Genomic DNA, 24,386 nt, shown 5'->3' on the forward strand with positions numbered 1-24,386 from the left:
TATTGCTCCTTTCTGATAACAAGGATTGTGCCGTGAATCTCATTTTCCATCCCACGGTCTTAAGTTTTGTCTACACATGAACTAGAGAGGAGGCTTGGAAGACCACAACATGTCTTAAAATCTCCATCCAAAAAAGTTTGTTCTTGTAGCGATGATATATGAATTTAGAGATGGAATTGCCTAGGGTCCAGGTCATAGCTATGGGGAAAAAAACAGCATTTTTGTATTGATGGGAAAAAAAAGTATTTTCCCCCCCTTTGTCTTACAGAAAGGCCTTCTGACGTTGAACTGCTGAAATATAGCGTTGAAGTAATCCTTTCTCTCATCAGAAACAATCTCTACGATGTGTCACTAATGACATCAGCCTTCTACTGCCTCTGGATACTGTGTTTGAAAGGTGGCTTCCACATCTAAAGCTATTGACCTAAAAATGTCCATGCATATCTTACCAGTATGTAAAATATCCTATTTGTCATTTGCAGGTTACGTGTCAGAGAAACAGATCGAGCCGGTAATATTTGTGTGTTTGGAATGTTATCAACATAATCGGATTGAGAATGTTCTAATTAAAAACATCTGTTTGATACTGGCCAACCTGGTGCGAAATTACGGTACTTACCACAAGTCCTTGCATGCGGTTATAGCCGATACCGTCCATTCGATGGTTTTAAGTGGGGAATTTACCTGAGTGGGGTTACATATTTGTTCTGTATACTTGAGATCAGCTTTTTATATTTTGTGATTTCAGAAGTGGCAGCGTATCAAGCCATATTACCAGTTTCTGGATGGAATTGCATTCACCATGCTAAAGACATTTACCGTTATTTCTCTTGGAATCCAGAGATCGTGGAGAATATCTGTATTCTGTTTAATGAGATGGCCCAGTATGGTGAGTTTCTTGCATGCATCATTTCATGCACAACTGGATCTACACAAAGAACACATCTGTTAGAAATGGGATAGCCTATCGGACTTGGTCAAGGATCTCTCGCTAAACTCTGTTTCCCGTAATATTTTGCCATCCTGCGGCTGAAGCGGAAGTACTATCTGTTGGACATACTTGTTCTAGCATCATGAAAGTGGTTGTCCTACAGGTAAAATGGAAAGACTAGGGGTGAGCACAGATCACAAAAAACATACAATCCGTTATTAGAAGAAAAAACATGGTTTATACACTCAACTTTAAATTGTCAGGAATTCAACATGGCATACAAAAAGTAAAATATTTATATTCAAAATGATAAAAAATAGGATCTGGCTGATAAAAGATCTACAAAAAAGAAAAACAATACATAGTGCAGTAATGCATATAACTGTAATTCCTGTGTTTTAAATTGTTGCACTCACAAGACAGTGGAATGTGCATAGCTCTATGGGGGCCTTCCCCAATGAATGCAGATGGGTGATAAAAGCCTCTTTGTCTGTTTGGAATCGCCCAATTCAGGAACGGACTCAGGAATCCAGATTTAGTAATGTGAAAATACTTTTATTGTAGCACCGTATAGCAAACATAAATCTATTAAAAATATATATTTAAAAGGCTCCAAGGTCCTACGCGTTTCGTTCTATATATAAGAACTTCATCAGAGTCCCAAAAACTTAAAACAAAGTAAAACAGATCAATGCTGCTAACAGACCGACTCAAATATATTTAAATATTTACTTATTTTTTATTTATGTTTGCTATATGCTGCTACAGTAAAAGTAGACATCAGCTGTTTATATTTTGTGGTATTAGAAACGTCAGCGTATCGAGCTTTAATACCAATGAGCCGGATCCTATTTTTAACCCCTAATGGTAAGGAAGCGCCGGGCACCTCCTGGAACCATAACATCTTTATATCAAGGAAGTTGTTAGGGTCCCCAGTGTTCCTTTAAGTCAAAATAGCTGAAACAGAGAAATCAAACGTAAGATTTTTTTCATGTGGCTATTTAAGCCAAAGCTTTGTGACTCATTTATCAATTTACTGTTTAGTGAATAAACCCCATAGCTTACAATTAAATCAGTGCTGGCAGGTATCACAAGGAAGAGTAGCGCTTCATTTATTTTATACAGTTGTTGGCATGATTTTACTCTAAAATCTCAGAACATTGGCAGCATTGTAAAAAAACAAAACCCACGAAAAACAAATCTACAGAATGTAGGGACAGATCTGATAACAAACAATGGTGGACTCCACAATAGCAAATAAGGGAACAGATCTTAAAGGGATTAAACCAAAAACTGATCCTGTAAACCTGTCCTGTGTTCCAGAATTCACATTGCCAGAACTGCGCTCGTTTGAGATAGACGAAATCATGCAGGAAGTAAAAGTCAAAAATGATGGAATACGGGTATGTAGATCTCTCTCTGTGTACAATGGCTTGATTTAATCGTCCGTAAGATGTGTGCTGAGGCAGGTATATATACGTGACATCTGTTTCCTCCAACCGCTCTCAGTTTATTGGACTTTATGAAACATCTTTTATTTTTTATTTTTTTCCTTTTTCCTTCTTTATTTTATTTTCATTTTCATTTATGTAAAGGTAACATAGGTAAACGTTCAATAGGTAACAAGAAATTGGTTTACAATTTAGGCAAAGGTAAGGAGTAGTACAAAGAGAGCAGGTCATAACATTACATTGCAGGCCTGTATTACTGCGGGGTGTCAGTGAGCTATGTTTAAGGTTGCAATTGTAACATAGATACCCTCATTTGTTTTCAAGGTTTCATAGCCCTTTGCGATTGGTCCCATGAGGAATTTTTGTATATGTTGTCATTAGGGTATCGCTATTGGGGGGTTATGTCCGGCCTGATCTTAAAAGGGTTGTCTCATCCAGGTTGGGGTGCCTTCTTTTTGTGATCAGTGGTCCCCTGTGCTGTCATGTAGGATTTGTCATTGTGGGGGTGTGGTTTTCTGGGTTTGGCCTGATATAAGGGTTATTGAGAATAGTGATTTTCAGGTCGTAGGGAGTAAGGGTGTTAGTAGAAGAGAGGGGGATCTGAATGGTAGTGGGTAGGAGGCCGTGTGTGTGCACAAGGCTGCCGGGCCCTGCGCCCCTCTCCCCCCCCTCCCCCTTCCCCCTGGTATGGGGGGGGGGAGCGGTTGGGAGGAGGAGTAAGGCCTGGCGGGGCGGGCAGCAGGAGAGGGGAGAGTCATGGCAGTAAGTATTTCTGGGTTTAATTGTGGTCTGTGTTGCTGCGGGTGTGTATGGCTACCAAGGGAGCGATGTGTTCTCCTCCAACCAGGGGTCCCACACTTTGTGGAACGTTTTGGGGGTTTCGTGTATTTGTGCCGTAAGTCTGTCCATGTCCAGGTTTTCTTGTGTATCACTTTTTGTAGGGGTATATTGGTGGATGCCCATACTCCTCCAATTGCCCTGCGGGTGGCCAGGGCTACTCGTGCTATTAGTTTATTTTCATTGAATGTTCAATAAGATTGAATGTTCAATATCCACCCATAATTTCTTCATGGGTGTCAGGTGCCACATTTGACTTTGGGTCAAATGTGCCGCGTAAATATAATGTAAGAAGTTAGGGAGGCCCAGCCGACCCGACTTCCTAGGCACATATAATGTTTTCCTGCGAACTCTGGGTTTGGTGCCATTCCAGATACATTTATTAATTGCGTTCTGCAGGGGATGTAAGGTCCGCTGTACGGAACGAGACAGGGAGGGTCTGGAACACGTATAAAAAACTGGGTAGGAGATTCATCTTGACAGAAGCGACACGGCCCAGCCACAAGATCCCCAATGATTCCCATGCTTTGAGATCAGCGTATGCCTTTGCAAGCATTGGAGCGTAGTTTGTTCGGTACAGGGCTGTGACGTCTGGGGTGAGTTGTATGCCTAGGCAGACTCACATATTCGTAGGGGGAATTTTTCTTTTAGATGTGTGAGGTCAGCGCTAGATATGTGAATCGGGAGGAGCTCAGATTTTGTTATGTTCAGCTTATACCCCGAGATAAGGGAGTACGAGTGTATCAGTTGTAATAAATGGGCTATGGAGGTGGCCGGGTTAGTTAGGGTTAAGAGGACGTCATCTGCATATGCAGAAACTTTATAGGGCTGGCTTCTGATGTTAATCCCCTCTATGCCCGGACTGGACCGTATCGCCTCCAGCAAGAGCTGTAGGGATATGGGGAACAAGAGGGGGGAAAGTGGGCATACCTGTCTCGTCCCCTTAGAGTTGGTAAATCTGGGGAGGTTAATGTTGGGGAGGAGGAGTGCTCCCTGTGAATGGCAGTAGGTGGCCTCTAGAAATATTAAGAATTGCGATGGGAATCCGAATTGTGTGTGGAAGAGGAAGGGCCAGGGAAGGCGATCGAATGCCTTCTCGGCGTCCAGGGATATTATTGCTGTGGAGATGTGTCTGTGATTTGCAAACCATATTAGGTCTATGGCCCTCCTGGTGTTGTCTGCTGCTTGCCTATTGGGGATGAATCCCACCTGGTCAGGATTGATTAGTGAGTTAAGGAGGGGATTAATCCTATTGGCCATCACCTTGGTTTTGATTTTTAAGTCAACATTTAATAATGATATTGGCTGAAATGACCTGGAACGTCGTGGCGCTTGTTGGGTTTTGGGAGAAGGCAAATGTTGGCCGTGACCATGTCCGTCGAGAGTTTGTCACTGCGTAGTATGGCATTGAATACTGCACATAGGTGTTTCAGTAAGTGTTGGCTAAAGGTTTTGTAGTACAGGGCCCCAAACCCGTCTGGGCCTGGGCTCTTTTCGGGCTTAAAGGAACGAAGGGCAATGGTCATTTCTTCCACCATCTATTCCTCTGTCTAGGCCTGGCTGGATGCCGTGGGTAGGGAGGGGAGTTTCAAGGCATTCAGGAATGTCTTTTTTGCGTTTGGGGACGTCAGTAGCGGTAGTCTGCTGTAATGTCGTGTGGTTATATAGATCTTGGTAATTTGTCTGGAAGATGTCTCCTACTCGGTCGGGGAGGTCACATATATCCCCTTTCGAGTTGCAAATGCGCAAAATTATTTTCAATTCTATGCGACGCTTCCGTTGTGCTAACATGGAGTCGGCTTTATTTTTTTCATAAAATTTTTGTTTAACCAAGAGGAGGGCCTTAGAAGTGTCTTCTAGGGTGAAGCGCTTTAAGAGTTCCCTGGCTGCTGTCAGTTGGTCAAGACAGGTCATGTTTGGGTCTGATTTATGCTGAGCTTCCAGGCGGTGGATTTCGACCATGGTATCTGTGATCTGTTGTATTCGGCTTTTCTTTCTGGCTGTTGCCAGGCTAATTAACTTTCCGCGGATTACTGCCTTGTGTGCTGTCCATAGGGTCATAGGGGATATCACCTTGGGGTCGGTATTAAATTCAAAATAGTCTGTAATGTCTTTAGATATAGTCCCGGTTAGATCATTGTTGTGTAATAATAAGTGGTTCAATTACCAAGTCCAGGGCTGGGTCAAGATATGAATGTGTAGTATCAGGGATATGTCTGCATGGTCCGACCATGAGTTTGAGCCAGTGCTGGTGGCGACTACTTGAGAGAGGGTGTTTGGGGCCACCAAGAAGTGGTCGATTCGGGAATATGATTTGTGGGGGTGCGAATAAAATGTGAAATCTTTGGCGGATAGGTGTTGAGCCCTCGATAAGTCTATGAGGTTTCAGGAGGTGGCTACTGGGCTTACAGTCTAGGCCAGTAGAGTATGGGGAGCGCCGTCCGACCGCTCAATGTATGGCGTGGATACGGATGTAAGGGGAAATGTAGTCTATGAACGAGGAAAGGTAGAAACAGAGGTCCACGGAAAGTCGTTTTCGGGCAAGTCTTCGTCATCATGCCCAGATGCCCCACCCATCATGTACAGTTATGCATATTTATAACAATATAACAGCAATTAAAAGAATAGGAGAAACATAATAAAAAAAAATCAAAAAGGGGAACACTGGGGTGAACCATGGCCGCTACTGTTCAGTCTATTCAGATACACCCAGAGCTGCAGCATTAGAGTTGGTTAAAGGATTAAGCTATCCTGTCGAACAGTGCTCCTGGGAAAAACCACTACATTGAAATAGCAAGCTTGGTGCACTTTGCAGATCTTAGGTTTCCAATTGAGATCATTGCTAAGGGGGGGGCGGCAGGCCGAGGCCCGCTAGAGCATATACATTATACCTCCAAGAGGGGATATCAGTACAGTATTATGGGGGGAGGGACATATTGTGGGCGAATAAACATTACATCTCATTCTTATCTCTGTGTTGTGGATGGTATCTGCATCGGTCACGTGGAGGTTTAGGACAGTCTCTTTGCTGCCAATTGTGTGTAATCTTGGGTTTGTAAGTCGTCTGGTTACTGAGGCTCGATTAGGAGCGGCAGTCTGGGAGGGTTGTTCTTCTGAGGAAGCGGATACATGAATCGGTGCGGTCCCAGTGGAGAATTTCTGTTCGAGTCCTTATGGGCGTTGTAGTTCTATTCTACATGGTCTGCGCCTCCGCAGTAGGGACGGTAAATTGTTACCTTCTGCAGGAGGCCCTTCTGGGCGATGGCGGGTAATCCCAGCTGTGTTGCAAAGTCATGTGCTTCAGAGATGTCATGCAGGATATAGGTCCTGTCCTCCCTGCGGACCACTAGCTTGAAGGGGTGACCCCATGCATATCTAAGCCTCTGCTGTGTAAGTGCTTGTGTTAAGGGTCTGACTGCTTTCCGTTTGTGCAGGGTGCTGGGCGCCAAGTCCTGAAAGAATTGGACCTGGTGGCCGTCTTTGTAGAGGGTTGTCTCTAGCGGCTCGCATCAGTGCTTCCTTCACATGGAAGTAATGCAGACAGACTATTAAGTCTCTTGGCTGGTTAGTGTTTGGCAAAGGAGCTCGGAGGGCTCTGTGTGCCTTGTCAATGATGAGCTCTGCTGGAGGTGCTTCAGGCAGTAGGCCGCAGAATGTCTCTCGGAGCGCTGAGTTAAGCATGTCTGGCACAACGGATTCTGTCAGCCCTCTAATTCTTACATTGTTTCTGCGTGATCTGTTTAGATCTTCTAAGGCTCGTACCTGGTCGCGGATCTCTTGCAGGGCCCTGTCGTGATTGACAGTGGTCGTGGAGATCATCTTGTCTTTCATCGCTAAGTCTTCTAGGCCTTCCCGGATAGGGGCCAGATGTTTTTCCAGCTCCGCTGCCATGTTTAGCTTGATATCACGGAGCAACTCCTTCAGGTTCCCTCTGTTCACCAGGTTAAGTTCCTGACTGCTTCTTCCTGCTTTGCTGGCGTCTGAGTTGGACTCAGACGGGTCTCCTACACGTGGCGGGCCCTTGTCTGCACGGCTATGGAATATCTGTGCTACCACTGTGCTGTGTCTCGTTTTTTTTTTTTTTCATGATCATTGGAGCGAGCTCGGAGAGACAGGTGGGGCAACTTGTGTCGGAAATATTTAGGGATTCGTGCTTTTGTTAGCTGTTGCTTTGCCCGATATTATAGAGCTCTAGCAAAGTGCTTCCATCCACACCGGAAGTCAGGCGCCACCCCCTAGGAAACATCTTATAGATCATTAACTGAAATCATGAAATTCTAGGTAACAAGAAAGAAGCAATTTTATTTACTTAGAGACACAAAAAAAAAGCAGTTTTTCAGCGCAGTCATTAAAAACACTAAAATACTGCTATAGATTTCAATGGTGAATCATCTAAAGAACAATGAAAAACAAACCGGCAGCACTTCCCAAACCGGCAGCACATGCAGAGACTGCCCAGATAAAAAGATGGATTAGATGAATAAAGCCCAGGAACAAGGAGCCAAGATGAGCAGACTTTCACCTCCCAAAAAATATCATAGATATATATATATATATTAAAAAGTTATTAAATTACTTAAATTTAGTTGAAATTAAAAAAAAAAAATGACCCCATATAAAAGGAAGTCATTTATTTTTTTAAATCGGTTATTTCAGATCCCTCCAATGTATCAAACTTTAAAGGATATATACATATTATATAGCTCGTCAATGAACCGATTCCTTTCAGTACGGCCTTATTTTCTACATTCTTGGGATTTTAAAATGTGATGAAAAGGAAATGTATTGGGGGGCGGGGCCTGCCCTCCATGCAGACCAGCCGCAAGAAACAACAGCTCCTGCAATCGAGCGCAATTTTACCAAGTAAAAGCCAAACTGGTACCCTCCTAACGACCAGAGAACGCGGTCCGATACATGAAGGGGCACTGGACCTGGGGAGAGGCTTGCACTCCATGTTTTAGTCCCCCAGAATGACTCAAGTCGTCCGCACAGGATGAGGCCTACTTAGGCGGTGAGCGGGGTAGACGGCCGCTATCCCGCCCGACTGAATCACACCAGACCCCCTCGGGGTCATGGAGCATGCCCCGTCTCCCCCCCCTGGGGCTGGTGGGGGTTATCCCGGCCCAAGCAACAGTGGTGAGCCTACAGCAAAAAAATACTACCACACTGTGGATGAGATCCTGAGCAGCGTGCAAAATGGTGGCAAACGTACTCAATACACATGGCGTCGAAAAAAGCGTGTACCTCACCCATACGGATTGCCAGCAATATGCCCTCCACCGCAATCAGCCTGCAGAGACCAACAAGGGCACCTTCAATGGCGGACGCCACGTGTGACAGTGATCCTCAAGGAGTGCTGGCCAGAGCTCTCTCGAGACTGGATAGCACTTTTGAAACATTCTGGCAGAAGCTACATCTCGGATACCGCACAACCCCCCACAAAACCTACTAACACGCTCACCTGGGAAATCTACACGTCGTCCCCAGGCTCAACCTGTGGCTACCGACTCACGGAAAATGCACCTCAGACAGACAGAAGAGGTTGCACAGTTTTCCTGACTTCACACCCACAGCTTTCAAACTACAGGACCGACAAACCCACGCTGCCTTATGGGACAGTATCTTACCTGTCGCAGGTATTGGCCGACTTTGGCCTAAACATGGCCTTGCTTTTCTAAATTAGATGCTTGATTTTCTAATATGCTAGATAAATGTATGTTTATTACTTCCTGGCAGAGAACACAGTGAGCTATTTCCTACTGAGCATTGTGGTCATCATTCACCTATGGGGTCATGTGGGGTGGGGTGGGGTGGGGTACTGGCTGGTCAGCAGTCCATGTAAACGTATTTACTAATCTTCTGACTTACTCAGCGATATTCCAGCTTCTGTGTGTATAACTGTCCAACAAACATTAGACCCGACGTGTTTAGTACTAATTGCGAATGTTTTCAAGCTTATGACCTTTTTTCTTTTTTTTATGTGCATCGCTGGGGTTTAACGCAGATATAATCGCCTGTTTAATAGTTTACTAACGTATACATAAAATTGCCTAGTTTAGCATGTTCAACAAAAACAATCTATAACATGCTTAAATAGCGTGATTTAAGCCTGTTCATAAATATAAAAATAGTGCATTGTACTACCATACCCTAATGCTTTCCATGTTATTACTCTTTGTTTTGAAATATGCATGCAGATTGCCTTTGGGGTACCACGTGCCTGAATGTTACCACCATATGCACTGCAAAAATAAAGAATTAAAAAAAAAAAAAAATGTATTCACTAAGCCAGGATTTGTGGCAATATTTATCCAACGTTTCCTGGTTGCTCATTCTAGCTAATAGAAATGGTTGCTTTTACCATGAATTAATGTATCTGAATGCAATATAGAGGTAACCTGTTTAGTTGATGATTGGTTGGCTCAGGCAAACACCCCATTTAGTATACAGCAGTGAAAGTGATCTATACGTATAGATATTGATGAAATATTGTTTTTTGTTTTACCAGGAGATCATGGTGCTTGCAGATTCCATCTTGCGCAAAATGAAAGGTTAAGGTACCAGTGTGCATTCTTACTTGAAATAAATATTATAGGCGATATTACCCACAAATTTATATATATATATATAAAAAAAATCACTCAGTGTTATTCACAAAGGGGTAAATTGTTAGTAATTCAAAATGAAATTCACATTTTAGGCCAAAATAGCTGAATTAGAAACATTGATCATCGAAAATTGGGTTTTCTGTCTAAATCGTGATTCCTTAATAAAGGTGTCATACTTGTAAGACATAATGAAAATAGAGCACATGCTTTTTACCTGGAGAGGGAGGACTTGTTGCAGTTTAGAAAAATACAGAAAGAGTAGTGGATACCATTAAAGGGACACTATAGTCACCCAGGCCACTTCAGCTCAATGAAGTGGTCTGGGTGCCAGGTCCCTCAGGTTTTAACCCCTCAGATGCAAACATAGCAGTTTCAGAGAAACTATGTTTACATTTGGGGTTAAGCCAGCCTTATGCCTCCATCGCGTAGAGCGTCCATAGGAAAGCATTGAGAAATGCTTTCCTATTGACAGCTTAAATGCGCACGCGGTTCTGCTGATGTCGGCGGGGGAGGGGAGGTCACCAGCGCCGGAAAAAGGTAATCTGCTGAAGGGGTGGTGGTGGGGGAACCCTCAGGGCACTATAGTAGTGATCCTTTAAGAGTCTTCCCTTTACAGTAGTAAAAGCCAACACAGGTATTAAATAATACTTGGGGTGTGAATAAAACTACCCCGAAAAGTAGTATAAAGAATTCATCTGAAATGGGCAAACCTGGGAACACCAAAATCCCCACACAAATAGATTTTGGATAAGGGAACCTGTATACAAACCAGTTGATTCTGCTGTTGTATTCTATCTGGTCTAACTATTACTACTAAACATCCTGTTTCCCAAAACACAACAGGTGAAATAAATAGTAATGAAAGGCACTAAATACTGGATTAACCAAATCTTGTACTTTCTCATCAGGGTATCCTGATTCTGGAAGATCCCATGTCTGCCACAGAATACGAGGTGTACACCAGCTTACTACATCCAAGTGGCTTCCACTGTAGCTAAGTTGGTAATTTTGGGAGCGGAGAATACACCGCTGGTAATAGGGGATGGGTAATTTTGATACTAAGCATTAGTAACCAAATCAGTTTCTCTCAGGGGTTATCCTAATGAACGCATGTTGTCCAGATGGTCCTGTATAGCCTATCTTAACTCTATGTATGGCACTGTGGTCAGTGTGATGTGTGTTATGTGCTTAAGCTGTGTTTTTGGAAGGTCCTGCGTGACCACACCAGATTTTATTGCACTATGTATGTTTTCATTCCATTATCACTAGATTATCTACTATCGAATGGTAACGGGGTCTGTTATTCCCAGTCGTTCATGTTACCCATCCTAAGGACGACAGTGTCTTTTCTTCTTTGATGTCTGTTAATGTATGCCTATAGGCAGGTAACTGCTTTTATTTGGTATCACGAGAGACCTGTGTGTCTCCACATACCAATGCCTGATCTATACTGCTTTTACTGTACATTATTCAAAAGCTTCAATAAAAGAATAACCAAAAAAAAAAAATACGAGGTGCAGAAAAATGTACATTTAAAAATACTTCATTTTACTGTTTCAAATTAAAACCTTCAAATACAAAACCCCAGAGTTAGCCTTTTTTTTAAATCATGTTTATATTGGGCAGATGAAGCATATTCAACAGAAATTGAAAATTGCAGACACATATTTAATATGTAACATAACTGCGATCGCTCACAGCACTTGAGGAGCGACATGCCTGACATGCCGTTAAACACCGGTAATTGTTGCCTTTTCATAGGATTTGACATAATTCTACACATTACTGAAGGCAGCTGAGATACCAGGCTGTTTTATTAATCAAAATATATAAGAAACATGAGACATTTAAAACTCCCCCCAAAAAGTTACTTTTACATGCTGGTTTCAAGGCCATTCCTACATAAAAAAAATCTTCTCTAAATCCTTCCAAGGGTAAGGCCAGTCTATGGCCTTATGGAAGATCAGATAAAACCATCTCACACTGGGAATATGGGAGCAGTTAAGGGACCGACTGTTTAAATGTCATCTGACATTCCTGAACGTTGATAGTAATTACTATAGCAGAATAAACAACTCAGCACAATATCCTATTTAAGCGTCTGTCCGCCATGGAAATTGTGCAGGTAAACGTATTACATTTTACAATCTAGCCTCAAACAGAAAATTTACTCAGAAACCATACTTTCATTTTTCTAAAGCAGACATTCTGTGTTTTCTTTTACCACTTATTAAATACAAATTATAACGGAGCATTTTGTGTCACAAGATTTTCAATACAATTTTTTTTATTTTGCTTTTTTTTTTGTTCTCAATGTGTTGGCAATTCCAATAGCCTTTGAAAGTGAAATGTCTGTCAGTCCTCAAAAAAAACCATCAGCTTTTGGGTTTTATGGAATTCTCATATATAAAACATGGCAGTCCAGTACTGTCCAATGTGAAATAATAAAGAAAGACCTTTAACAATAAGGCACGTCGGTGCTTGAATGAAAGATTACTCTTCGTCAATCATAAAACCATTTTTAGAAGACGAGCGCTGATGGTCACTTTGCCGGTGCCGCCTGGTGTTTCTGCACTTCAGGCTTTGCACGGGAATGTTTTGCTTTAATCTCTGCTTCCCAATGTTTTTTCTCCAATGTGTATAACCGCATGGCTGCCTGTGCATCCTGAATCTGCAAAAACAAAACAATCCACATTTAAACAATAGGAGTTTCTCAAGTTAGTCCTCAGAAAGGTCCCAGTGGCTTATCAACGACTGATCAACTTGGGCACATCAAAAAGAGGATCACAAAGAACTCAAATCTCACCAACAGAGCAGCACAACTGACATTTTTTAAATCAAGCTTCCCTTTCCCAAAATGCAGGAAAGACTTGAAATTCATGTTTGGGCCAATATGCACATTTCAAAGTGGACAGCTGCATAAAAAAAAAAAAAATATATATATATATATATATACACACACATTTTCCGAATGCATGTCTACATTGTTCAATTTGTATTTTGTTCCCCTCCTGTCTCCAGGAGAGGTCTGGGGTGGAAATTCGGGCTTGAAACAACTAGTTTAGGCTGTTTTAGCACTTTTTTTCCTCGGAGCCCACAAGATATGCGGCGGGTCAGCGCTGCTGTCAGGCTCCGCCCCCCTTTGCACACATTTTTGCCAACTACCAGAATGTGTTGAGAAATAAAAGTTTAATATGACTGGGATTGCTGGTTGTGATCAGAAAGATACTATATGCTAGAGGCAGAGGTGGTTGTGGTTTGGATCAACGCTGAATTACCCCAGCTTCCAATGCAGACAGTGGGATGAACACATTGTTTCTGGATATGAAACTTACCGAGCAATGTTCCTTGGTCTGTACCTTCACACTCAGTATTTTTTCGCACAGCAATTTAAGAGAAGGACGTCCACTCTGTAAAAGGAGATTGTTAGAAGTATATTGACCTAGCTTGTTGAAAACTTTGTACACTGTGGCTGAAGACATATTGGGTTCTAATACGAATATCTGGGATTCTGCTCAATCATACAGAGCCCTGAACGAGTACAAAATAATTTGAACGCACGTAAAGCTCAGCGAACTAGATCAGTGATAGCAGACACTGGCACAACAGTTGTTTGTCTTAAAAAAATATTACATTGGCTAAAGAGCTCTCTACCAACTGGTAGCCATTGTTCATGACATAAAATGGATGCATTTATGGATGATGGCAGAAGGGTATTTGAGAGACTCCTACATCATGTCTGCAGATATTTTTTTTTTTATTAAAATGGCCAAAATAACTTTTTTTTTTTCGACTTTCAAACTAATATCACTGTTAAAAGGGTAAGTCCTGTTTCTGCTTGAAATGGTTTCAGTTCCCTGTCTAATTTTAGCCCGCTGTACATAATTACAATGAAATCACAGATACATTACCTGCACTCTCTTTTTGAAAGGTTTGTATCTTTGAGTGTCTCGGATAGCCTTTTTAGGATGGTCTAAGAAGAGTATCTGAAAACAAAGAAGAAGCAAGAAAATCATTTCATTATTGTCTGAAAATGTGTTACACACTGTAACCAGATCAGCGGGTATTGGATAAGAAAAGGTCATTAGGCTACATAACACGGTGATTCCACGTGCATAAACAACAAGCAAATGTTTGTTTTGAAGATAAGCTCCTTAAAGTATACCTGTCATGGTAAACACGTAGAATTAATTTATGTGGAATAACATTTCATCAATTTAACAGATATTCATGCCAAATGCATGGATTTTAATTAACCCCTTCATTGCCAAGCGGTTTGCAGAAAACGCAACCTGGGAATCAGAGTATTTTGGGTGTCCTGGAAAGTAATGTTTAACCCCTTAAGGACCAAACTTCTGAAATAAAAGGGAATCATGACATTTCAGACATGTCATGTGTCCTTAAGGGGTTAAATGTATTTTTCGTTTTGGTATGTCTAGATAGCACATTACTTAATGCAAACAAAAATGAAATAGCGATGATGTAACAGGATGACAGTGTGTGTTGGGAAGGGAGGTGATTTCACAGGGTGACTGAGTGTGCGAGGTGAGGGGGTTATACGACAGCATGACTGTGTGTGTGGGGTGGTAGATTGTATGTGGGGAAGCTGCATTTCCCTGTTCAGTCTCCCCACACATTATTGCTTGTTTTATTTGTAGGTGAGGTGCTCACCTCCCTCAGCTCTCCCCTTCAGCCACCCTACATTTGCTCTAAGGGAGGGTGGCTCCAGTATATGCCAGCAGCTGCTCCCTACTGTGTTTCACACGGAGCAGGGAGTATGTACTATCATATATCATCCACCTCTGCTCAGTGCGAATACGAGATATGAATACTCTGACAATCGTGTATACACAAGTGGTGATGTGAAGGGGTTAAAGAATATAGAGGGTCAGGTACACAGGTAACATACAATACAGACTTTATTGGAAGCGAAAGGCAATGTTTCAACTCACAAGAATCCTTATCAAACCGTAGCTCAGTAAATGTAAAGAGCCTAACATATACAAATTCACTTTTAATTCCCAACTGTTCTTGAAATGAAAAGAGAACAGATCCAGATCTAATTTCAACATATCAGATCTCTCAGATAGGTGACACAATAATACAGTAAGGGGAGTAATATTGTTATGGGCAAATACAAATATTACAAGTTTTAGAATGAAAAGTTGTAACCGGCTGCGGGTACAATATGCAGTCACATACCTTCAGATCATTGTGCACGGCATGTCCCACTAAAATACGCCCTTGGAGGAGCTCGGAAACCTCTTGCTGAACAACTTTAAAATCTTCACCTATAAATAAATAGTAACATCAAATGCATTCAAAGCGGTCGCTTACCAAATATTAGAAATTATACTCCAAACAGATATCATGTGCCCTGGTCCTATAGTATTTTATTTCAATCTAAGTGCTACTTAAGGTCAGATAGATACAGTTACAAGTGACAAACAGAACCTCACTCTTTGATAACAGCAACCTACCATTCTTAATGTCCTTGGGTCGGATGCCGCTCACTGCGGTTCTGTAATCTGTGACGAATTCTGTTGGTTTAACATATTTATCGTACACACACTTCCCAAACTGATTCACGATAGACACTCGTGCCAATATACTTTCTTCTCCTTCTGGGCCCACACCTACCATCTCGCAATCCATAGCAACGGTGCGGGTCAGCCTGAAATAATAAGTAACCAATGTTACCACAAGCCTTGTAGCCCATACATTGCATGAAACCAATATTCTAAAGGATGATAAACGCACCCCTCGAAGGCCCGCTCCTTCACCAAAACCACATCTACAGGATCACGTGTTTTCTCAGGTAAGCCTTGCATCTTACGGGCAATCTCTCCAGCTTCGGGTCCAAGAGCTGCCTCAATGTCATTTGGATCCACATCATCAAACCAGATGTCATATCTGAAGAAAAAACAACATTAGAATCATAATTTATCATTTTAATATAAAAAAAATAAAAAATAAAATTATGATGATTCTGGGTTACTTGAGCTTACAATCTAGAGGAGGAGAGGTATAAGGAAACAAGGAGAATACAATTGCAAAAAAAGGATAATAAATCTGTTTTAACTTATGAAAGATGAAGTGTGTAGAAAAGCTGTAGAGTAAAATGTTCAGTGGGGGCTTATTGATTACAGCAGCCAGTTACCTCCTCGTTACTCATCAAAAATCAAAGCCTTGGCATCAGATATTGTACATGGGGTGCAGGCAGTTGTTCAGTGTCATTAAATGTATTATTCGGACAACAGGTAAAAACATTATTAAATCTAAAAACACCGTAAACTAAGCAACAAAATGATTTGTTTTGTTTTTTCAGTGCTAACAATACAATCACCCTTTAAAAATGATCTCGATAATATAGTAAACAGGGAAGACGACAATGATGTCACAATGTGGAAAAAGAGATTGGAAAGAAGTATTCTGGATGGGGGAAAACATAACATGATGTGAAATAATTTCTTCAAAATTTCTCGAATAATCAGCAATATTACTGGAACTTCGGTTTGGGTTTATAAATGCTGCAATGCCATTATAACCCTTATTTTTACAGGTTTTTTACATGTGCTGTTGATAGCATTGGGAAGGACGTTGTTTGTGACGCTGCAAAGTGGCTATAGTCATCACGTAGGCTAGGTACATATACTGAACTCCAAAAATCAAGATTTGTGAACATAAAAAGGTTTACTTTAATTTTTAATGCAAGAAACCATGATGGTTAAATTCTTGTATAGTCTCATTGTGGTCAGCAGCTTTTACTTATGAATACTCCATGTTTGAAAAACATTTTATCCCTTATTCTCGCTCTTCTTTGTCTAGGAATGGTTTTGCTACGTAGATATGAACCTGCATACCAGGTTTATTTTCCCCTTACGGGTCTGGACCAAAGTATCAGACCATTCAGAATAGAATGTCTGATCGCCCCTCAGAAAAGGAGGCTTCTCCTCCATCACATGAAGAAAAATAATTTATAGTATATGTACAAAAAACCCGTATCTCTAAGAATTATTATCATCAACAGATTCCATAGCACTTTACAATGCACCTAAACAGCTCACAGACAAACACGCAATCAGGTTTAACAAAACAAAACTTGGATTCTCGAAATGTAACCAATTCCCAGACTAGCAAGCTGGCACAGGACAAACCTACTGTGTCGTACCCCACGTGTGTCAGATATTGACACTCATCGTTATTATTACCCAATATAAGGGCTAAAACAGAGAATTATAGGAGTTATAGTCTAAGTCCGAAGGACCCCAATTTGACAGATTATTCAGTGGAAATTACTTTGACTAATTTCTGCTTTGAATTTTTACCATCTTAAACATGGCAATAGCTTTTACTGGGGTAAATAAGTTTCTCGGAGAATGAATTCATGATAACTTACTTTGTTGATTCCACTTTGTTTGCTTCTTCAGATTTATTTTTTTCATGCAATTTCTGCTTTTTCCGCGTAGTATTTTTTTCCTCCTCCTCTGGTTTTAGCTTTCGTTTTTTCTTCTTTTTCACATCTTGCTTGACGTCTCCAGAACTGCTAGGATGTTCTTTTGGGCTTTTCTTGTCCTCTTTGGCCACAGACGGAGACCCTTTTAAGTGTCCATTTACTTTCGGAGACGTTTTTACCTTTACAGGCTGCACGTCTTTTTTGTCTGAAAGTTTCGGATCTTTCTTCTGTAACTTTTCTGGAGTTGCCTCATCCACTGAACTGCTTATCTCAGGTTTCATTAACTGGTGACAAAAAGATATTTGAGAAAACTATATCAACAAATTTAGAGTGGAAAGAAAACGTGGAACTGCATGGAAAGTATGCCTGTACCCAAGGGGAAGCAATATCCTGGGAAAATGGTGTGAAGTTTTTTAAAATCAGCCGTTCCTGATTGTATCTATCTAATACTATGTATAGCACATAAACAGGGCAAGCCCTACTTTAAACTTTGCTTTCGATTTACTACAATTCAGTATTTAGCGAATAAACTTCACAGTGTCCTAGATTTGATTTTACGTGTGTTGGTTATCAAATGTCACATCAAGCAGCATTATTCTCCAATTTGCAACAAGCAATAAAATAATGAAATAAAGTGATAAAGAAGGAGAATTATATACAAATCATCCACAGAATGCCAATTACATAAGGTCCATCAAATGTTAGGCTATCATATTTACATGACATTCTAAACTAAAAGTAATGTCATACACAGAAATACTACATGTTAGATACTATGTAGGCTCATTTGACCAGGGCTCTATACACTTTGTTTCTGTCCAGATTACTCTATCAGGATTATTTGTTAAGGGGAGAATTCAAAGTGAATTTTAGATGTAAGGCCAGAATAAATGAATGGAACGAATTGCTGATTTAGAGATTTTTCCAGTTCAGCTACTTGGAAGTTCCCTTTGAAGAGTCACTTTATTGAATAAGCCTAAATATGTCAATAACCTGAGTGATTTATCTTCATTATAAATTTGTAAACCGCTATAAAAATGAGGATAATTGGGAATCTTGATACAGGTTCTCTTACCGCTTCTAATGCTTTCCAGTTCACTGAGAACTCTTGAGGTGTTTTGGGGGGTAACAACAACGATGTCTTCTTCTCATCATTGCCCTTCTTTATGTCACTGCCTTTTGTCGCCTTACTTGGTTTATTCGGCCAGAATCTCTTCTTTTTCTGTTTTTTGGTCCCTTTAGTAGTATTTGTGACACTTACAGATGATTTGTCCTTCTTTAATTGGACCTTCGCCATCTTTGAGCCTTCATCAGTGAATCACCAGTTGATTAAAGTCTGGAAATAAAATGTAAGGCGTGCATATTTACTAAATCTAAACGAGTTGGTAAGGGTTGTTATTTCTGAAGTAACTGAAACGTAAACCAGTGCTAAGGAAATAACACTAGTAGTGTTATACAAGTGAGAATTGTTAGAAATTCAAAGTACATTCTAAGTTGTAGGGCCAAAATAAGCAATCTTGAAACATTTTGCAAATCAGCTAGACTTCTACTTCAGCGAATTTCAAATTAAACTCCAAATTAGCTGAATTCCTGTCAATTCTCACTTTAGTGAGTAAATGTGTGTGTGTGTATATATATGTATATATATATATATATATATATACACACACACACACTCTATGGGCAATCCACAACACCCACTGATTTATCTAATTCTTCTTTGCCTTATACAAAATAAATAAATCAATCACATATTATACAGCAATTTGGTTCCCTCAAAAATCAGCCACTTCACTGAAGGTGAATTAAACTTAAAGGACCACTATAGTGCCAGGAAAACACTCGTTTTCCTGGCACTATAGTGCCCTGAGGGTACCCCCACTCTCAGGGTCCCACTCCCGTGGCGCTGAGGGGGAGGAAGGGGTTAATCCCTTACCTTTTTTCCAGCGCCGGCTCCCACGATGCTGGGACTCTCCTCCCTCTTCTGACGTCCCTGGCTGAATGCGCATGCGCGGCAAGAGCCGTACGCGCCTTCAGACAGTCTCATAAGAAAGCATTCTCAATGCTTTCCTATGGACGCTGGCGTCTTCTCACTGTAAAAATCACAGTGAGAAGCGCGGAAGTGCCTCTAGCGGCTGTCAATGAGACAGCCACTAGAGGCTGGATTAACCCTAATATAAACATAGCAGTTTCTCTGAATCTGCTATGTTTACAGCAAAAAGGGTTAAACCTAGCTGGACCTGGCACCCAGACCACTTCATTAAGCTGAAGTATTACCTTAAAAGGTGATAAAGCTTACCTTATTTGAAGTGCCGCACGGGTCTGCTTGATCTTGCTCTAATCCGCCTCCTTGCAGACATAATCAGAATTTATGATTTCAGCCAATTCAATGCACTCATAGGGAAAGCATTGGATTGGCTGAAATCAACAAGAAGGCAGGACAGGGGCGGGACCTAATCAGCACCTCCTCATAGCAATGCATTTAATCAGAGGGTGGATACGCTGAATGGCAGTGCTGCACACTACGCAGCACTGCCCCAGGAAGCACCTCCAGTGGTCATTAGAGGAGTGGCCACTGGAGATGTCCCTATGGGGCAATGTGAACACTGCCTTTTCTCTACATTAAGCTGTAGTTGTTCTGGTAACTATAGTGTCCCTTACTAACATTAACATGTTCATCAGCCCCCCTCAGCATTGTGAGTAGGCAACCCTTTTGTTCACTTAACTGAATCCAGCACCAAGGTCCTTCGGCACTGGGTCGCGGTCAGCCCCTCAATGCTTTTCTATGGGGTTTTCTCTGACGCTGGATGTGTGTGGTAGACGGTCACTAGGGGCTGATACTGCAATGTTAATGTTTATCTAAAACTGGAATGATTTACAGGGACACTGCACCCAGAATACTTTAATGAGATGATCTCAGAGCCTACATTACCGTGTTTGGATATTCATATAATAATTACCAGATGTCATCACTCACCCCTGGGGTCTGGGCAGCCTTAATAATAACATATAATATGATAATGTGCTGACACCATGTGTTACCTGAGTCCAGGCTGCTCTACATGTATGTATCATGTATGTGCCAGGCTGTACTCACATGTCATGTGTCCTGGCCAGCATTAATAATAATATATGATATAATAATGTGCTAACACCATGTGTTACCTGAGACCAGGCTGCTCTGCATGTATGTATCATGTATGTGCCAGGCTGTACTCACATGTCATGTGTCCAGCCAGCTCAGCCCCAGGATAACATGTAACATGCCTCCCTGTGCAGCACGCATGCAGGAAACCGGAAACCAGCTCCTAAACCCCACCGCACGGAAACAGCGAGCTGCGCACTTCGGTTCCCAGGGCAGAGTCTGCGCATGCGGGTCTGGGACCTGACTGCGCCTGCGCAAATGCAGGCCGCTCGGTAGCTGACTGCGCACGCGCAATGGAGAACGAGCCTTGTCTGACTGACTGACTGACTGCGCATGCGCCTCTCAGACTGGCTGCCATAGTGTGCCTGCCACGTGGGGGCCTCAGGCAGTCAGGGTCATTTAACCCCTAGTGTGCCTGTTCCTTTCCCTGATATATAATATATTGTATTTCAATAAAGTCCCTCTAAATATGTGCAGTAAATGAATTGTATTGCTGCAGGGCTCCCTGGCTGTGAGAGAGTTAGTGGGGTTTTGTTTAGTATTTTTTTGGGGGGGTTGCACTGCCCCCCCCTTCCTGTAGGGATGTCTCTGGGCACAGTATTAGTTGGTTTGTTGATGGATGGGGTTAGTTAGGAGCAGTTAGAATTAGGATTATTTATTAACATGGGAATTGTGGGGACTTTGGAGTGAATTTTACATTTAGGAATAATTCTGTAATTGTAATAATGTGTAGGCCAGTAAGATATTAACCAGTCTGTTACCTGTGTATACCCATTGTACAGCGCTACAGAATGTGCTGGTGCTATATAAATAATAATAATAATAAATAATATGTGGGTTTATTCAGGGAAAAAACTAAAACAATGCATTAAAAACAGAGTTGTAGAATTCAGCCAAATAATTGTCCAACACAGTTTTGGTCACGACTTGGCTATTTTAGCCTACATTTAACAGCCAGGCCATGACTGTAGTTAAAGGAACACTGTAGGTACTATAACTAGTTCATCTCATTGAATTGATTATAGTGCCTGGAGTCCTCTGGCGCTGCCCCTCCATTTCGTATTAAACCATTTTCAAGCAATTTAAATGGACACTCCACTGACCAAATACAAAATAAATAAAAATCACTGTTTAGCTATATACCCCTAATGAAAACTTGCCCACATTTAATAATGCCTTTTTCCATTTGTAAGTTGCAGATCTCCTGTCTGTAGCCTTTGCAAGCCCTCCCCTTCTAACCCCGCCCAGACTTTCTGTGGCTGTCCAATCACAGACTTCCCAATGCAGCTCAATGAGAAGTCTTTGCAAGGCAGGTGCTCTAAGCAATTGCTGCCTCTTGAGTTTATCTCTACTGAACTAAATAAAGAGGGGTGCTCTTTGACATGTGGATTGTGGAGGGTTGCCCCCCTGGCCCCCCTTGTCTGTGGATAAAATGATTCTCAATGTATCATACATGGATTCTGCCATGATTACTGGATACACCCCCCATTTTTCACATTGTTAGGGCCGTCATTTGGCCTTTAGCCACAATGAATAAATGATTTTGGAGACTTTTCCCCTCCTGTTTTGACACAATTATGTATTTTGAGGAGTATACAAGAGGTTTTTTGAGTATAAAATCTCTGTCGTTGGTGATCCATTGAAATATTTTGGGTTGTTTCCCAGGGTTTACCACTGCTATAGATGATACATTGTAAAGCGCTAAGGAATCTGTTGGCGCTATATAAATGGCAATAATAATAAAATAAGAAGAAGAAGAAGAAGAAATACCCTAATATTGTGGTCTCCAACATGGCCGTAGCGAATGGATCAGCGCGTCTGACTGCACCCATGACAATCTTTGTATTTTTTTTTTTCTCCCTCAGCTCGGTAAAGATAAGTATTTATGACTCATATGACTTAAAATAGTTTGTTACACCTACATTTGCTTGTGAAATGCTAGCCAAATGCAGAGATAAAATCAGGAGCAGTAAGTAAAATAACTACATAATATTATTATTATTGTTGTTAGTATTTATAAAGTACCTAATGAGCTTAAAATTCAGTATTCACTGGACTTTTATACAAATTTGGACGAAGACTCATAAGCTTACAATCTAAGGAACTCTATAGTAATTGTCATGACGGAGTCCATTTACATTTCATGAACTGGTTTTCAGACCGTCACTAGTCACTGTTTAGTGAATAAACCCCCTATATATGGAATGATATACCCTGCAGAGTTTTAAAACCATTTTGATATTAAATCCACTGTAATATGACCAGGAAACAAAAAAATGGGAAATTGACAAGCGATTCATGTGAATGACTGAGGTAACAAGTAGAGTGCTTTCTTTAAAAAAGGCGATATATAATGTAATCTGCACGATTTAAGGCTTATTATATGTTTTAAAATCACTCACATGAAGGTTCCAGGTAAGAGGGGTTTAGTAGTTCCACATTAAGTGCTGTAAGGAGTATTATGTATAGATTGCACTGTAACAATTTCCCCTGCGTGTTGTACAATGCGAAATGCAACTTGAAAATGTGCTCTCAATTTACGGAGAAAAGGCTGCGTTCAGACACAAAGTATCTACTTCAATACGTTTTCTAGTGCTGCAGATAAGAACGTGCCGATTATGCAGCCAATTTAATGTTCCCGGGGCTCGGAATAACTTCCGAAAGCCACCATTTCTAGATAAACCACTTTGTAAGTAATTGCAAGCGGTGGCTTGTTCTGAGTTCACCTTATATTTCGGGTTAGAACATTGCAAGTATTTATTTTTTTTTTTACATCGATGACAAACCTTTGGCTCACATAGTATATATTTCCCTTAATGAGGCCTTGATTCAGAGGCAATGAGTACACGAAGAGAAATTCATTGTGAATCACTCGCAATCCAATAAGACAGGATTAGCAAAGAACCTTCTGTGCGCCTAAGACAAGTGGAAGCTTTCAAGCAGGTAGATTTACCTCGAAGGCCATAGGTGTCTTCCAGGCCGGAATATATGGGGTTGACAGATGGAGCCTGTTGGAACCGCTAGATATGACATCATATAATCCTGTGACCTCCACCAGTATGACCGCACAGTATGGGGGGCATTCACAGAAATCTAGGGATGCCAAAAGTATCAGTTCTCTGTCCTATGACTCTATTAACACCAGGGTCTCACCTTGTCCTGCAGCCACTTGCAAACGCTCCACATTATGCATACACATCACAGGTCGGCCCCAGATACAGATGTCTACCAGGGAACATCCTAGTGGGCCAGTCCAGCATTGATTATATGGACCACCAACTGAAGCACAAACCTACGCAAGCATGGACTAGCAAAGGGCCTGTGCAGTTCGTGCCAGCTGCCTCTCCTGGGCAGTAGTCTGCTAATAGGCATCCCATTGCACCTTTAGCTGCAGGAGCACACAAAACAATATGTTGGTCTTCTGGAAGGCAATAGCCCAGAGGCTCCCTTGCCAGCCATCATTTAATACTTAATGCCCCCATCATTTTTGGTGCCCAGTGACCTACATATCAGAGCACCAGTATCCCGTCATCCCCCTGCCCACCAGTATCACCACGTGACTACCAGAACAACTGGAATTCTTTACCATAATTTGCCGTGGGAAGTATTCTTGGGAGGAGGGGGAATTCCTACAGGCAGGAGAAAGCTGTAGTTTCAAATAGAAATCACTAAATCTTAATTTAAAGGGGCAATATGCCCCAGAAAACCCCCACAACCACAACATATGCACTACAAACCAGCCACAGCACACTCAGCCACAGTTGTACAAAACTGATGTTGATAAGGCGGAAGTGTTCATTCTGAATTATCAACGCTTGCCAGATGGGGCGGTCTTTAGGTTGCCCCAGGTTATTATAAACTATTCCTAACAGCGTGCTATAGAAGGTACGTTACTTAGAATTCCCCTATAATTGGCACATGCAAATGGGACCTCTGACTATGTAGAATTAACCCCTTA

General features: G+C 41.5%; 2 protein-coding genes across 2 annotated transcripts in view; one reads left to right on the plus strand and one right to left on the minus strand.

Moving 5' to 3' along the window:
* Positions 1-10,935, plus strand: part of STKLD1 (serine/threonine kinase like domain containing 1) — a 29,712-nt gene extending 18,777 nt beyond the window's left edge. Inside the window, exons 16-21 of the mRNA XM_063431679.1 lie at positions 269-397; positions 483-611; positions 749-889; positions 2,255-2,334; positions 9,728-9,776; positions 10,736-10,935. Of these exons, the coding sequence (XP_063287749.1) occupies positions 269-397; positions 483-611; positions 749-889; positions 2,255-2,334; positions 9,728-9,775 (527 nt within the window). The 3' untranslated portion in view covers position 9,776; positions 10,736-10,935. The remainder of the gene's footprint in view (positions 1-268; positions 398-482; positions 612-748; positions 890-2,254; positions 2,335-9,727; positions 9,777-10,735) is intronic.
* Positions 10,936-11,401: 466 nt separating this feature from the next.
* REXO4 (REX4 homolog, 3'-5' exonuclease) lies at positions 11,402-20,627 on the minus strand. Its single transcript, XM_063432909.1, has 9 exons — positions 20,504-20,627; positions 18,359-18,619; positions 17,227-17,567; positions 15,588-15,740; positions 15,308-15,501; positions 15,030-15,118; positions 13,739-13,813; positions 13,163-13,237; positions 11,402-12,498 (listed from the first exon to the last, which is right to left on the minus strand). Exons 2-9 carry the CDS (start codon positions 18,578-18,580, stop codon positions 12,370-12,372), a joined length of 1,278 nt encoding a protein of 425 aa, XP_063288979.1. The 5' UTR covers positions 18,581-18,619; positions 20,504-20,627; the 3' UTR covers positions 11,402-12,369.
* Positions 20,628-24,386: the final 3,759 nt, after the last annotated feature.

This window comes from Pelobates fuscus, chromosome 9 (genome assembly GCF_036172605.1).
Source record: "Pelobates fuscus isolate aPelFus1 chromosome 9, aPelFus1.pri, whole genome shotgun sequence".
NCBI lineage: Eukaryota > Metazoa > Chordata > Amphibia > Anura > Pelobatidae > Pelobates > Pelobates fuscus.